Below are 14,713 nucleotides of genomic sequence, written 5' to 3' on the forward strand. Positions count from 1 at the left end.
TCAGTCTCAAGTTTTCACTTGACACCTTCACGCCACAAGCACATGGTTAGGGACAGCTTGATTTAGCCGCTTAGGCCAGGACTTTATTCCTTTTTGGCCCTCCTATCCACTGATGCTCAAAGCCTTGGGATCCTTTTTATTACCCTTGCCTTTTGGTTTTAAGGGCTTTGGCTTTTTGCTCTTGCCTTTTGGTTTTAAGAGCTTAGCATAATAAATGACATGCAGAAGCTTGTCATGCCTCTGTCCTAATACTGCACCAATGGCATGATCACTGGCATCACACATTAGCTCGATTGGTAATGTCCAGTCTGGTGCAGAAATGACTGGTGCTGTGACCAGCTTAGCTTTCAGCGTTTCAAACGCCTGCAGGCATGCTGCATCAAACACAAATGGCGTGTCAGCAGCTAACAGATTGCTTAGAGGTTTTGCGATTTTGCTTATCCTGCTCCTCTTTCCGGAGTTTTTGGGGATAAGGTATCTTGGCTTTATATTCCTCAACCTTAGTGGTTAAAGAAGCCTTTTTAGAGGGGTTGTTATCAGCACTTGTGTGTGTCTGATCCCTCACTGGCAATTGAGTACCAGAGTCAGAAGCTGGAGTGACGTTAGACGCCAACTCACTGTCTGTTCTTGGCGTCTGAACGCCAGAAATGTGCCCATTTTGGGCGTTCAACGCTGGATTCTGCACCATTTGGGTGTTCAACGCCAGATTCTTGCCCATTTCTGGCGTTGAACGCCAATCCTGCCTTGTTTCTGGCGCTGAACGCCAGTTTTGGGCATGGTCTGGGCGTTCAGCGCCAGCCTTCCACCCATTTTCTGGCGTTTTAGTGCCAGAATTATTTTTCCCTGGGCTCTTACTGTCCTCAGGTAAATCTTTGGTGGGTCGCTCATTTCTTGAATTTTTGATGCCTTGAGGCGGGGTATTTAATGTTTTCCCACTTCTTAATTGAACTGCTTGGCATTCTTCTGCTATTTGCCTTGATAGCTGCTGCTTTGTTTGCTTAAACTGTTCGTCCATATGTATATTAGCTATCCTTGTCTCCTGTAACCTGTCTTTGAATTCAGCTAGCTGCTTTGTTAGAAAATCCAATTACTGATTGAATTCAGCAGCTTGTTTTACAGNNCCACTTGGTGTGTGCTGGGCTGAGACTTAAGTCATTCACGTGCAGAGGCCATTTGTGGAGTTGAACGCCAGTTTTTATGCCAGTTTGGGCGTTCAACTCCAGCTTTTGATCCTTTTCTGGCGCTGGACGCCAGAATTGGGTAGAGAACTGGCATTGAACGCCAGTTTACGTCGTCTATCCTTGTGCAAAGTATGGACTATTATATATTTCTGGAAAGCCCTGGATGTCTACTTTCCAATGCATTTGAAAGCATGCCATGTCGAGTTCTGTAGCTCCAGAAAATCCACTTTGAGTGCAGGGAGGTCAGAATCCAACAGCATCAGCAGTCCTTTTTCAGCCTGAATCAGATTTTTGCTCAGCTCCTTCAATTTCAGCCAGAAAAATATCTGAAATTACAGAAAAACACACAACTCATAGTAAAGTCCAGAAATATGAATTTTTCCTAAAAACTACTAGAAATAGACTAAAAACTAACTAAAACATACTCTAAACTATATGAAATTATCCCCAAAAAGCGTATAAAATATCCGCTCATCAACAGACAAGGAAAGCACAAGTAAGTAGCAGTTACAGCAAATAGTTCAAGTAGCAGTTAAGAACAGTTTAGCAATTAGGCAAACCAAAACAAGTTCAAACCCAAGCAAAGCATACAAATGCATATGATGCATGCCTGTCCTATGGCTGATGAGGCTCATCTGTCGGTTATCCAGCCAACCCGACAAGTCTGAATTGTCCTTAGACCGTCCCCCGACGTGCATCCCCAAGAGTCTATGCATAGCTTTTTCTCAAATAATCAATATTACTCAATGGGGGTATCATTCCCGGGAATTTATATAGTGCCCGGTCACACTTACGTCGTAGGGTCAACAGAGTATCGAGTTTTCAACCTGGTACACGTGGTGGCAAGCCACGGCACTTAATCCAGGGAACCTCGTATCTCAGATATTTCAAATTCATAAGCCACATAAATAATTCATTCATCATTCATCAACATCTAAGCCATTCTCAATATCATCATCATTCGTCAATCCATATCCCATTTCCAAATTCATTCAAAAATCATATTTCAAATCAATCCTCATCATCCTTCTTTTCGTTAATCAACAATCTCAATTCAAAACATAATTCTTTCTTTTCTAAATAAATCAATCTTAAAACATATAACGTTCAAAAACTAAATCTTTTTAAATCATCACTTCAGGCAAAACTTTCAATTTTATAAAATTTCGGCAGCATCTCCTCTAAAACTCGGATTCTACCACCTTGTTCGGGTCCCAACGTAACCAAACCAAACCAAACACCTGTTAATCAGTCAAATCACTTCCAACAACCATTATCACTGTAACAGTACTCAACCCAAGGAAATTACAAAATCCAGATTTCAATCAACCAATCCTATAAATCACAATTTAAACTGACTACGACCAACAGCATCAATCAATAGTTAAGAATTCTCGGTCTTCTCAAACAGTTTCAAACCAAACCATTCCCTCAAACACTTTTCGAATCATTTCCAAAATAGCAAATCATTCTCAATAAATAACCCATTTTCAAATATCAAGTCTTTTCCAAGTTTATTTTAAAATCAAATTTCAATATCAAATCGGGTTTAATATCAAATCAAACTAATGATCTCATTCAACCAAAACAACTCAATTCAATTCATAAGACTCACGAAATCACAAAAATGTATTTTACGCGTTAATATCGATTTATAACAACCCTGTAATGTAAAATAGATTTAAGAAAAACCCTACCTCGTTCGCGATTCAACTACGCGACAAACCGCATTTTTATTCTTATCCCACAGCAACAACATTAATACTGACCGTCCCCGCAGCAGCCACAACCTCTAAACACAGTCTTAGCCCAATCCTAAAATATTAATGTCGCGTAAAACTCAATAATCTATAACATAACAGCAACTAAAAGAGTTTGGAACAAGGAACGACTTACTGGGCTTACAAATAATCAAGAAAACGGAGCAACAGCAGCTCCGGTGACGACGCAGCACCTTGATGCTGTATGCAGCAGCCATAGAACTCAGCAATCAAGACCCGTAACTCGATCCTATGACACCAAGACCTCAGATCCTCAAACAACTTAAAACAGAAACACCAATTTAAAGGTTTTGGAACACATGGCTTACCCAAACAAGGATGAACGGCTGAACTGAAATAACGGTAACTCCGATGGTGGTTCCGGTGATCACCCACGCCACACCCGGTGACCAGAACGGCGGCAACGACGGTGCAGCAGTTTAGAACAACAAGCAGCGGGGGCGGGTAACTGAAATAAGCATGCAGTGACGATAAAGGTTCCCGGAATCCAAAAGAACAGAAACCAAACTTTAAAACTCTTACCGACAGTGCATTCTCCGGTGGCGGCAGCAGAATTTTGAGCGGCAGAAGCGGCGGTGGCTGGCGCGGGTCTCTCTTTTCTCTCCTCTGCTCCCGAGCTCGCTCTCTCTCGCTCTCTCTAGCTCCTCCATAAGTGGCGGCAACCGACTCCGGGATGAGAACGACGACGACGCGGGTACAGTAGCGGCGGTGACGGCTTCACGGTGTGGGCGACGCTCGCGACGCAAAAAAGGTTCCGACATGGTGGTTGGACCTCAGCTCGGCTTGAGATCCCACTCTCTCTCCCTCGCGCGTCGGCAACCGACTCCGGGACGAGAACGACGACGACGCGGGTACAGTAGCGGCGGCGACGGCTTCACGGTGAGGGCGATGCTGGCGACACGAAAAGGGTTCCGACACGGTGGTTGGACCTCAGCTCGGCTTCAGATCCCGCTCTCTCTCCGTCGCGCGTCTCTCCTCCCTGCGTGGTCTCCTCAGCGCTAGCGCCAATGGCGACGTGACGCGACGGCGGTCCTGAGCTGTGTGGCGGCTCCCTCGCGGTACTCTCCTTCTCTCTCAGATCTCCTCTCTCTTCTGTCAGCAGCGGCGGCGACGGTGGCAGTGACACCCACCGTGCCGCCTCCCTCTTCTTCCTCCCCTTTCCTTCTTTCTTTTCTTCGTTCTTTTGCTTTTGCTTTTCTTTCTTTCTTTCTTTCTTTCTTTCTTTCTTTTGATATGTTTACTGAAGGAAAGAAAACAGGTGTGGCGGCTAGGGTTAATTTAGGGGGTTAGGGTTAATTTGGTTAAAATTAGGGTTTTAAATATAAAGGGTATAAGTATGATGTGAAACAAAGTTACAAGATAGACTTGATGCACAAAATAATATGTTTCAAACGTGTGATAGTAAAGCAAGGCGACAAAAATGGTATAAAACAAGCTGGGGTCAAAATGATGTGCTCAACGTCCGGATACTAATCTCATACCAACTGCAAATACTCAACTATTCAAACTTCAATATAACTTATCTCTACCATTCTTAACTGTACTTCATTGAGCTCTCATCCGATGGTTTTCAACCTTGTCATCACTTCGTAAATCTTAATTGTCACAAACCCAACATCAACAAAATTCTTTCACATGAAATAAGGTTCCACAACTCCCTGCAACATCGTATATTTACAAATTTTCACCTTTTGAATTCACCAAACGTGTCCTAAAGAGCTAATGTGTTGTTTACTAAGCGTACGGTCGCACAAGACATCAAAACTAATCTCGAGTATACTCAGAAGGATCATAAACCATAGAAAAGAAAGAACAGTGACAAAGACTGTGTTTGCGAGAATTTGAAAGAATTTTGGAAATCACAAGTAGACAAGGATGAACAAGTAATAAAAAGTGCTGGAAAGAGAATCAACTGATAACTTTAAAGGTAACTCTTGAATCGAAGGAATTTAATAAGACCAATAAGATGAAAAACAATGTAGTATTTTGAAACGAATTCAAGCTGAGTCAAATAAATATGAGGTTTACAAAAGAAGAATATCCAAAACCAAAGACAAAATTCATAGAACCCAAGAGTATGATTTAAAGATACTCTCGAATGCATTGCTCATAAGGAATGAAAAACTTAAAGAAAAATCATTTTATGTTCTAAAAGAGAAAATGAGTAACAAACATCCTTCAAAAGATTAATAAAAATGTAAATGTGGCATTATTTCAATATAAATTCAAGCGAAAATAGATTACACAATTTGTAAATGGAAAGATTAATTTGGCTAAGAGAAAAATTGTATTTTCTCTTCTTTTTTAAGCATGTATGAAAACTATAATCTTGTTGGAAGAAAATCTGAGATAAAGTTTTACTCATAAAAGAAAAGATGATACGTTACAATCAAACAGGTTTAAATCACATAGAAATTTTCAGAGTATAAGGTAAAGGAGTGTAAGCTAAATTGAAAGCGATTTTATTAAAACTTCAATAGAGGTATCGCCCTAAAACAAGTTCAAATCACACCAAAGAGGGGCACTGCTCAAGTAAAGCATTTCTAGTCAGGGACAACTTTGCATAAAAATAAATCGAAACTTGTTTAAAAAGGTTTAAAACAAAACTTCAATATTATACTTGAAGTCACAACTTTATAAGGATGTTCAATAATATTATTATGTGCTAAAAAGGAAACTAACTCATTTTAAGAAAGAGACTTAAATTAAAGGATTTCAATTAGGATTCATAAAGCATGTCACTCATAGAAACAAAAAGCTTAAGAAGAAACTTAACAACTTAAAAAGTTGATTCAAAACTTAAATTTCTTCAAAAAAATTCAAAACCTTTTCAAAAATGGTTCAAAACAAAATTTTGAAAGTATACTTGAAATAACACCCTCGCAAGTATCATTTAAGAAGATCACGATGTGCTTAAAACGAAATCAACCCATGGAAGAAAGGACCTTTAAATTAAGGGAATTCAAACAAGAACGCATTGGGTATGGATTATCAAATGAGTTTCCAATTGGTCTAAAGGAATACAAAACGCGCCAGGAAGACAACTCAATCAATAGAAAATTCTCAAGAAAGAACCTTTAACTAAAGAAAGATAAATAAAAGGACAAATGGTGCATTAGATGGAAACGAATTAAAGTTGACTCGGATGAGAATGAGATTCACAAGAAATGGAAAACTAAGACTAATAGTGACGTTAAAAAAAAATAAAAGAGTAGTTAAAAATAGAATTAAATATGACATCCACAGAAATAAAAGTTTAAGAAAGAAATTGATCCATTCATGATAATAAAGATATGAGTCCAACATTTTTTTTTTGTAAGAACAACAATTGCATAAATAATATAGTATGCTAAACCAAATTCGAATAAAAATAAATTAGGTGAAGTTTACCAAACAAAACCAACTGGAAAGAGACAAAAACCTTTCTTTGAAAAATATCTAAATATATAGTCAAATCAGGATATTCGTAAAAACTGTAATAAAATTGTTAAAAAATCAAATTGTATTTAAAGTATATATACATTTCCATAAATCAGTGAAGAAACAGGCGAGGTATTAGAAACAACTAGTTTTAAACTGTATAAGAAACTTTCAACGTTTATATAAAGAAGTACATATCAAATTAAAAGCAGTTGTATATTTCCAATCAAAAACGGTTTTGTTAAGATTTAAAGAATGGCTGTAATTGTTATCAAATAAGAGGAAAACTAAATTACAATTTGTTTACAAAGGACTCGAAAAATGAACTTAAAAAGGTGTCCGACATCAAAACAGATTTAAATGTATATCAAAAAATACATGATTCAAAAAGAAGTTCCTAAATAAAGAAGGTAAATACACCGAAGGTTTTAAACAGGCATATGTAGTTAGGATCAAACAAAAGCGTACGTGAACAAGAGAGTAGGATTGAAAGATAATGTGTTCACTTTCCAAGAAAAGTATCGCAGACAAGAAACTTAGAGCATACCAAGCAGGAATAAGATACGTGATATTCGCAGAGTTCAAGACACCTAACCGAGTAACCTCAAGAATTAACTCCTAACGTTCCCAAAACCCACGATTTGCATTACCTATGACTCGCATATTGTCTATGATAACCCATTAGTGCTTACATAAACATAATTCACTAGTGTTAAGCTGGCCAAACTTAATACCAGGGATTATGCAATGCAAGACTAATGGCATTAATCAATAGACCGTCATGTGCATAAGCTCTAAATCTCGTTATTCAAACAAGACTTACTACATGACAGGCTCTCAGAGTATGCAATTGAAGCATAACCGGTCCATTCCTCAGGCTCTACAGGAAAGACTGCTCTGATACCATAATGTAACACCCTCACTATCAGAAGTCACGCTTCTGGCTGCGCCACTCTGATTGCAAGAAGTATTACGACTACTTTACATACTAAATACTAAAATAGGAGCCTGTGACTCAACACTGTGTCGCTGATTTGTTAGAAAAACCGAAATTAAACACTTTATCTTAAGAAAAATACAAACAGGCATAGATTCATATACAAGACTCCTTATATAATAACTCATAATATAATATACATATAAAACATACAATTCTTATCCCTCTTACAAACTCGTAATAACAAAGACGAGGGAAGAAAATAATCTAATTAATACATCTTATAAACCAAACGCAGTATATCTCTTCTTAATGCTTCTTCATCCGGTTCCTGAAAAGGTAAAGCTGTAGGGGGGTGAGAACCTAACCACACGGTCTCACCACGGAGTTTCAAAGTTGTTATAAGAAGATATTTAATAAGAAACTATTTTCAAGCTCAGTGATTATCATTGCCTTATGAATCTTTTAAAACCAATAGGAAATCGTTCAAAACCCTTTTCAAAGAAACAATGTTTAATCTTTCAGAAATCCAAAATCTTTCATTTCTTATAGGAAAATCTCAATCAATAGAAATCAACCACGCAATCAAACAACACAATCATTAATTCAGCATCCAAGTTCATTCCCAAATGTAGCACGCCAGAACAAACACAGGCAAGACAGGCAAGGAAAGCACAAGTAGGTAGCAGTTACAGCAAATAGTTCAAGTAGCAGTTAAGAACAGTTTAGCAATTAGGCAAACCAAAACAAGTTCAAACGCAAGCAAAGCATACAAATGCATATGATGCATGCCTGTCCTATGGCTGATGAGGCTCATCTGTCGGTTATCCAGCCAACCCGACAAGTCTAAATTGTCCTTAGACCGTCCCCCGACGTGCATCCCCAAGAGTCTATGCATAGCTTTTTCTCAAATAATCAATATTATTTCAATCAACCAATCCTATAAATCACAATTTAAACCGACTTCAACCAACAGCATCAATCAATAGTTAAGAATTCTCGGTCTTCTCAAACAGTTTCAAATCAAACCATTCCCTCAAACACTTTTTGAATCATTTCCAAAATAGCAAATCATTCTCAATAAATAACCCATTTTCAAATATCAAGTCTTTTCCAAGTTTATTTTAAAATCAAATTCCAATATCAAATCGGGTTTAATATCAAATCAAACTAATGATCTCATTCAACCAAAACAACTCAATTCAATTCATAAGACTCACGAAATCACAAAAATTTATTTTACGCGTTAATATCGATTTATAACAACCCTGTAATGTAAAATAGATTTAAGAAAAACCCCTACCTCGTTCGCGATTCAACTACGCGACAAACCGCATTTCTATTCTTATCCCACAGCAACAACATTAATACTGACCGTCCCCGCAGCAGCCACAGCCTCTAAACACAGCCTTAGCCCAATCCTAAAATATTAATGTCGCGTAAAACTCAATAATCTATAACATAACAGCAGCTAAAAGAGTTTGGAACAAGGAACGACTTACTGGGCTTACAAATAATCAAGAAAACGGAGCAACAGCAGCTCCGGTGACGACGCAGCACCTTGATGCTGTATGCAGCAGCCATAGAACTCAACAATCAAGACCCATAACTCGATCCTATGACACCAAGACCTCAGATCCTCAAACAACTTAAAACAGAAACACCAATTTAAAGGTTTTGGAACGCATGGCTTACCCAAACAAGGATGAACGGCTGAACTGAAATAACGGTAACTCCAATGGTGGTTCCGATGATCACCCACGCCACACCCGGTGACCAGAACGGCGGCAACGACGGTGCAGCAGTTCAGAATAACAAGCAGCGGGGGCGGGTAACTGAAATAAGCATGCAGTGACGATAAAGGTTCCCGGAATCCAAAAGAACATAAACCAAACTTTAAAACCCTTACCGACAGTGCATTCTCTGGCGGCGGCAGCAGAATTTCGAGCGGCAGAAGCGGCGGTGGCTGGCGCGGGTCTCTCTTTTCTCTCCTTTGCTCCCGAGCTCGCTCTCTCTCGCTCTCTCTAGCTCTTCCATAAGTGGCGGCAACCGACTCCGGGACGAGAACGACGACGACGCGGGTACAGTAGCGGCGGCGACGGCTTCACGGTGTGGGCGACGCTCGCGACGCGAAAAGGGTTCTGACACGGTGGTTGGACCTCAGCTCGGCTTGAGATCCCGCTCTCTCTCCCTCGCGCGTCTCTCCTCCCCGCGTGGTCTCCTCGGCGCTGGGCGGCGACGCGACGCGACGGCGGTCCTGAGCTGCGCGGCGGCTTCCTCGCGGTACTCTCCTTCTCTCTCAGATCTCCTCTCTCTTTTGTCAGCAGCGGCGGCGACGGTGGCAGTGACACCCACCGCGCTGCCTCCCTCTTCTTCCTCCCCTTTCCTTCTTTCTTTTCTTCGTTCTTCTGCTTTTGCTTTTCTTTCTTTCTTTCTTTCTTTCTTTTGATATGTTTACTGAAGGAAAGAAAACAGGTGTGGCGGCTAGGGTTAATTTAGGGGGTTAGGGTTAATTTGGTTAAAATTAGAGTTTTGATTTAATTTAGGAAAATTTGTCTTTAAAAATTTTAATCAAATTAGGATTTGTTTTATTAATTTCAAATCTAATTTAATTGTCAAAACTTGATTTAATTACTTCTAATAAAATAATTTTTAAAATAAAATTTTTAATGAATAAATAAATTGAAATTAACTCATAATAATATTTTTTTGAAAATTATGGGTCTTACAACTTGCGTAGATAGTGTCTTTTTAGTTGATGGGTTAAAGCAGAATCTATTGAGCATAAGTCAATTGTGTGATCTTGGATATGCTGTAACCTTTAGAAAATCTGATTGTAGAGTCATAAATGAGAAAACAGGGGCTGTTTTATTTGTTGCCAAAAGAAGTGACAATGTTTATGGTATCACTCTAGATGATCTAAAAGTTCAAAGTGTAACTTGTTTCTCTTCAATGGAATCTGAAAAATGGATGTGGCATAAGAGGTTAGGACATGCTAGCATGTTCCAAATCTCTAAGCTTGTAAAGAGAGGCTTAGTTAGAGGTCTTCCTAATATAAAATTTGATAAGGACATCATTTGTGATGCTTGTCAAATGGGTAAACAAATTAAAACCTCTTTCAAACCCAAGGAAGATGTCTCTACTTAGAAACCATTGGAGTTGTTGCATCTTGATCTGTTTGGACCTACTAGAACTCAAAGTCTTGGAGGAAAGAGTTATGGCATGGTAATTGTGGATGACTATACTAGATTTGGCTGGGTGTTCTTTCTTGCTCATAAACATGAGGCTTTTTCTGTTTTTGAAAAGTTCAGCAAAAGGATTCAAAATGAAAAAGGTTCAAAAATTGTTTCAATAAGAAGTGATCATGGTAAAAAATTTGAAAATCAATACTTTGAATCTTTTTGTGATGAACAAGGCATATCACATAACTTCTCTTGTCCAAGAACACCTCAATAAAATGGTGTTGTTGAGAGAAGAAATAGAAGTTTACAAGAAATGGCTAGAGCTATGTTATGTGAATATGAAATCCCCAAGTTCTTATGGGCTGAAGCTGTGAATACAGCTTGCTATGTTTTAAATAGAACCATCATTAGGAAGTTTTTGAAGAAAACCCCATATGAACTTTGGAAAGGGCATCCTCCTAATCTTAGTGATTTTCATGTGTTTGGCTGCAAGTGTTTCACTCTGAATATCAAAGAAAATTTAGGAAAATTTGATCCTAAAACACATGAAGGGATTTTTCTTGGTTATTCCACTAATAGCAAGGCCTATAGAGTTTATAACAAGAACTCCAAAACTGTCGAGGAAACCATGCATGTCACATTCTGTGAATCTAACAATGTTCCCAGTGTTTGCATTGATGATAGTCCAGGTTTTGAAGATGAATTACCAAAGAACACTGAACCAGTTCCACAAAATCCAAGTTCTCATGAAGTTACACCTGTTAGCTGTGAAAATTCCAATTCTGCAGGAGACAATTTGGAATTATCTCCTGTCACAGTAGAAAACACTGATGCAGAAGCTATTATTGATCAAGAGGAACCTGGATCTTCAACACAAATCAGAAGGCCCAGGGAATGGAAGTTTCTGAAAAATTATCCTGAGAAATTCATAATTGGTGATCCCTCCAAAAGTATTTCAACAAGGTCATCTTTGAAAAGAGTTGAATCCAACAACTTAGCTCTTTTATCAAAGATTGAACCTCAAAACATCTAAGAAGCTCTTGCTGATTCATCTTGGGTGTTAGCTATGAAGGAGGAATTGTAGCAGTTTGAGAAAAATCAGGTCTGGTCATTGGTGCCTTACCCAAATGGAAAGAAAGTTACTGGCACTAAATGGATTTTCAGAAACAAACTTGGTGAAGATGGATCCATAATCTGAAACAAAGCTAGATTGGTTGCTCAAGGATATGATCAAGAGGAAGGGATCAACTTCGATGAGTCCTTTGCGCCTGTAGCTAGAATGGAAGCCATCAGATTGCTACTTGCTTATGCAGCTCATTGTGGCTTCAAGCTATTCCAAATGGACGTAAAGTGTGCTTTTCTCAATGGCATAATAGATAGAGAGGTTTATATGGATCAACCACCTGGGTTTGAAAACAAATCTTTTCCTAACCATGTTTTCAAACTAGCTAAGGCCTTATATGGTTTGAGACAAGCTCCTAGAGTTTGGTATGAGAGGCTTAGCTCATTTTTGTTGAAAAATAATTTTCAAAGAGGAGCCACTGACACCACTTTATTTATTAGGAACTATCATGATCATTTTATTCTTGTGCAAGTTTATGTTGATGATATTATATTTGGTTCGGCTAATGAGGATTTGTGTGCAGATTTTGCTAAGCTTATGACCAATGAATTTGATATGAGCATGATGGGAGAGTGACGTTAGGATTTTTGCCAGTAAAGAATTTCATAAAAATAGTCGCGTTGTAGATATAGTCTTTAAACCAACAGAAATCCCTTCGTACAAACGTTTTGGTTGTCACAAGTAACAAACCCCTTTGAAATTGATAACCGAGTATTCAAACCTCGGGTCGTCTTCTCAAGGAATTGTAGGGAAGTATGTTCTTATTATTGGTTATGAGTTTTGTAAATTGGGGGTTTTGGAGCTTGGACAATGAGCACAGATATATTTAAATGACAAATAAAATAAATAAATAAATGTAAAATAAACTTTTGGCAATGTATGAGAAATTGGAAGTCCTAGCCCAGTTATCCTTATCAACAATAATGAAAATTGACTCTTGATTCCACTTAGTTAACCTTTACTAGAGCAAGGGAAGGTCAAGTGACTAATTAGTTTGATCTTCAAATCCTAGTTAATCCCTAAGGAAAGATTGGGATTATCGAAGTTCAGTTCAATTAGCAAAGATAACAATTATCACTTATGTTGAGTTAAGATAACTCCTGAGTTACTAATTTCTTAACCAAAGCCAAGAATGTAGAAAGCTAAATTAAAATCATAAATATCTGGAATACCTCAAATAAAATACATTCAAAGCAGTAAAATCTAACATGAAAAAGTTCATAAGCCAATTGGGCAACATAAATCAAATACAAATAAAAGCATTAGAGTCAATAAAAATAGAAGCGAAAGTAAATAGAAAGGGACATTGAACCTGGGATCGAGAGTCACTCCTAAAACTAAGAGAAGTCCTAAATCCTAATCCTAAGAGAGAGAGAGGAGAGAACCTCTCTCTCTGAAACTACATCTAAAACATGAAAAGTGAATTATGAGAGCCTCCTTATGAATGGATGCATTCTCCCACTTTATAGCCTCTAATCTGTATTTTTTGGGCCGCAAACTGGGTCAGAAACAGCCCAGAATTCGCTGGTTGCGAATTCAAACACGCTGATTTTCGTCACTATGACGCGACCGCATGGGTCACGCGGTCGCGTCACCTAGCGTCAAGGCAACTATGATATATTATATATCAAATCGAAGCCCCGGACGTTAGCTTTCTAATGCAACTGGAACTGTGTCGTTTGGACCTCTGTAGCTAAAGTTATAGCCGTTTGAGTGCGGAGAGGTCAGGTTGGACAGCTTAGCAGTTTCTCCAACTTCTTGTATTCCTTCCATTTTTGCATGCTTCCTTTCCATCCTCCAAGCCATTCCTGCCTTATAATATCTGAAAACACTTAACACACATATCAAGGCATCTAATGGTAATAAGAGAGGATTAGTATTAGCAAATTAAGACCAAAGAAAGCATGTTTTCAATCAAAGCACATAATTAGGAAGGCAAATGTAAAACCATGAAATAGTATGAATAAGTGGGTAAAGAGTTGATAAAAACCACTCAATTGAGCACAAGATAAACCATAAAATAGTGGTTTATCAACCTCCCCACACTTAAACATTAGCATGTCCTCATGCTAAGCTCAAGAGAAGCTATAAAGATGAAGAGAAATGGTAGAATGTATGAAATGCAATCCTATCTATATGAATGCAACTACATGCAAAATGTTTCTACCTACTTGGTTAAAAGTAAATAAGTTCTCCAAGACAAATACAAACCAATTTATACTAATTCAAATCGTACAATAAAAAGCAAGTAAACTTGTAAGAAGATAGCTCATGAAAGCAGGGAGCATAGAATCAAGCATTGAACCCTCACTGGTAGTGTATATCACTCTAATCTCTCAAGTGTATAGGATTATTCACTCTACTCTTCTCTAGTCATGCTTTCGAAACCTTGTTCTTCATATAACCAATCAACAAAATTTAGTATACCAATGCAAACATCATGAGGTCTTTTCAAGGTTGTAATGGGGCTAAGGTAAGGATAAGGATATATATATATATATATATATAAGGCTAAGTGAGCTAACAAATTGAATCCTTAACTAGTCTAAGATCTCACCTAACATATACATACTTTATACAATTTTAAAATACTTTACCTAACTACCCAAATTTTTCCCACTTGTATTACATGCTCATGTATCAAACTTATTTTTGAATTTTGTCCCATGTGCATTGATTCTTTTTTATTTTGTATTTGGGGTAATATATATTTTTTTCATTTTTCTCTTTTTTTTATTATTTTTTTTGTATCCCCTTATTTAATTACTTAATATATTTTTCTTCAATGCACATGGTAATTTAATTATTTTGATTTCACATGAGCATGCTTCCCAAATTTTCAAATGACTTATTCAATTTAATTCCCTACTTTTTCATATCATCCCATGTTCCCATAAAATTTCCCACACTTAAATTTTACAGAATATCTATCTTAAGCTAACCAAGGATTCAACTTGGGATTCTTATTTTGTTTTTCTGCTTAATGCTAGTAATGTGGTTATAAAACAGAAGGGATTTAAAAGTTCAAGGGGGCTAACAAGGGTGATGTAAAAGGTAGGCTAATTTTGGGATAAGTGAGCTAAAATCAA

At 37.8% G+C, this 14,713-nt stretch overlaps 1 protein-coding gene and 1 long non-coding RNA gene across 5 annotated transcripts; both read right to left on the reverse strand.

Annotated features, from left to right (window-relative positions):
* Positions 2,906–3,430, reverse strand: LOC110263425. Of its 3 annotated transcripts, none has more exons than XR_002349068.1 (3): positions 3,271–3,430; positions 3,078–3,191; positions 2,906–2,996 (listed from the first exon to the last, which is right to left on the reverse strand). It is a non-coding gene; the product is annotated as an uncharacterized LOC110263425 (long non-coding RNA). The 3 variants fall into 3 exon arrangements; XR_002349069.1 differs by having other exon boundaries at positions 2,910–2,996; positions 3,087–3,191; XR_002349070.1 differs by having other exon boundaries at positions 2,970–2,984.
* On the reverse strand, positions 7,632–9,744 carry LOC110263424. 2 transcript variants are annotated; one of them, XM_021104660.1, is made up of 4 exons: positions 9,229–9,744; positions 8,831–9,154; positions 8,623–8,740; positions 7,632–7,664 (listed from the first exon to the last, which is right to left on the reverse strand). In XM_021104660.1, the coding sequence occupies exons 1-3, from the start codon at positions 9,354–9,356 to the stop codon at positions 8,665–8,667; spliced, it is 528 nt and encodes a 175-aa protein (XP_020960319.1). In that variant the 5' UTR covers positions 9,357–9,744; the 3' UTR covers positions 7,632–7,664; positions 8,623–8,664. The 2 variants fall into 2 exon arrangements, 1 of the variants encoding a protein (XP_020960319.1); XR_002349067.1 differs by lacking the exon at positions 9,229–9,744 and having other exon boundaries at positions 8,822–8,941.

This window comes from Arachis ipaensis, chromosome B06 (genome assembly GCF_000816755.2).
Source record: "Arachis ipaensis cultivar K30076 chromosome B06, Araip1.1, whole genome shotgun sequence".
Classification (NCBI taxonomy): domain Eukaryota; kingdom Viridiplantae; phylum Streptophyta; class Magnoliopsida; order Fabales; family Fabaceae; genus Arachis; species Arachis ipaensis.

Bases quoted from the DNA above. Each gene is read 5' to 3' on its own strand.
- LOC110263424 (XM_021104660.1), bottom strand. From the start codon at position 9,356: ATGGAAGAGCTAGAGAGAGCGAGAGAGAGCGAGCTCGGGAGCAAAGGA. The intron at 9,155-9,228 runs GTAAGGGTTTTA...TGCTTATTTCAG, and splicing joins CGCCAGAGAATGCACTGTCG to TTACCCGCCCCCGCTGCTTG. The intron at 8,741-8,830 runs GTAAGCCCAGTA...TTAATATTTTAG, and splicing joins CTCCGTTTTCTTGATTATTT to GATTGGGCTAAGGCTGTGTT.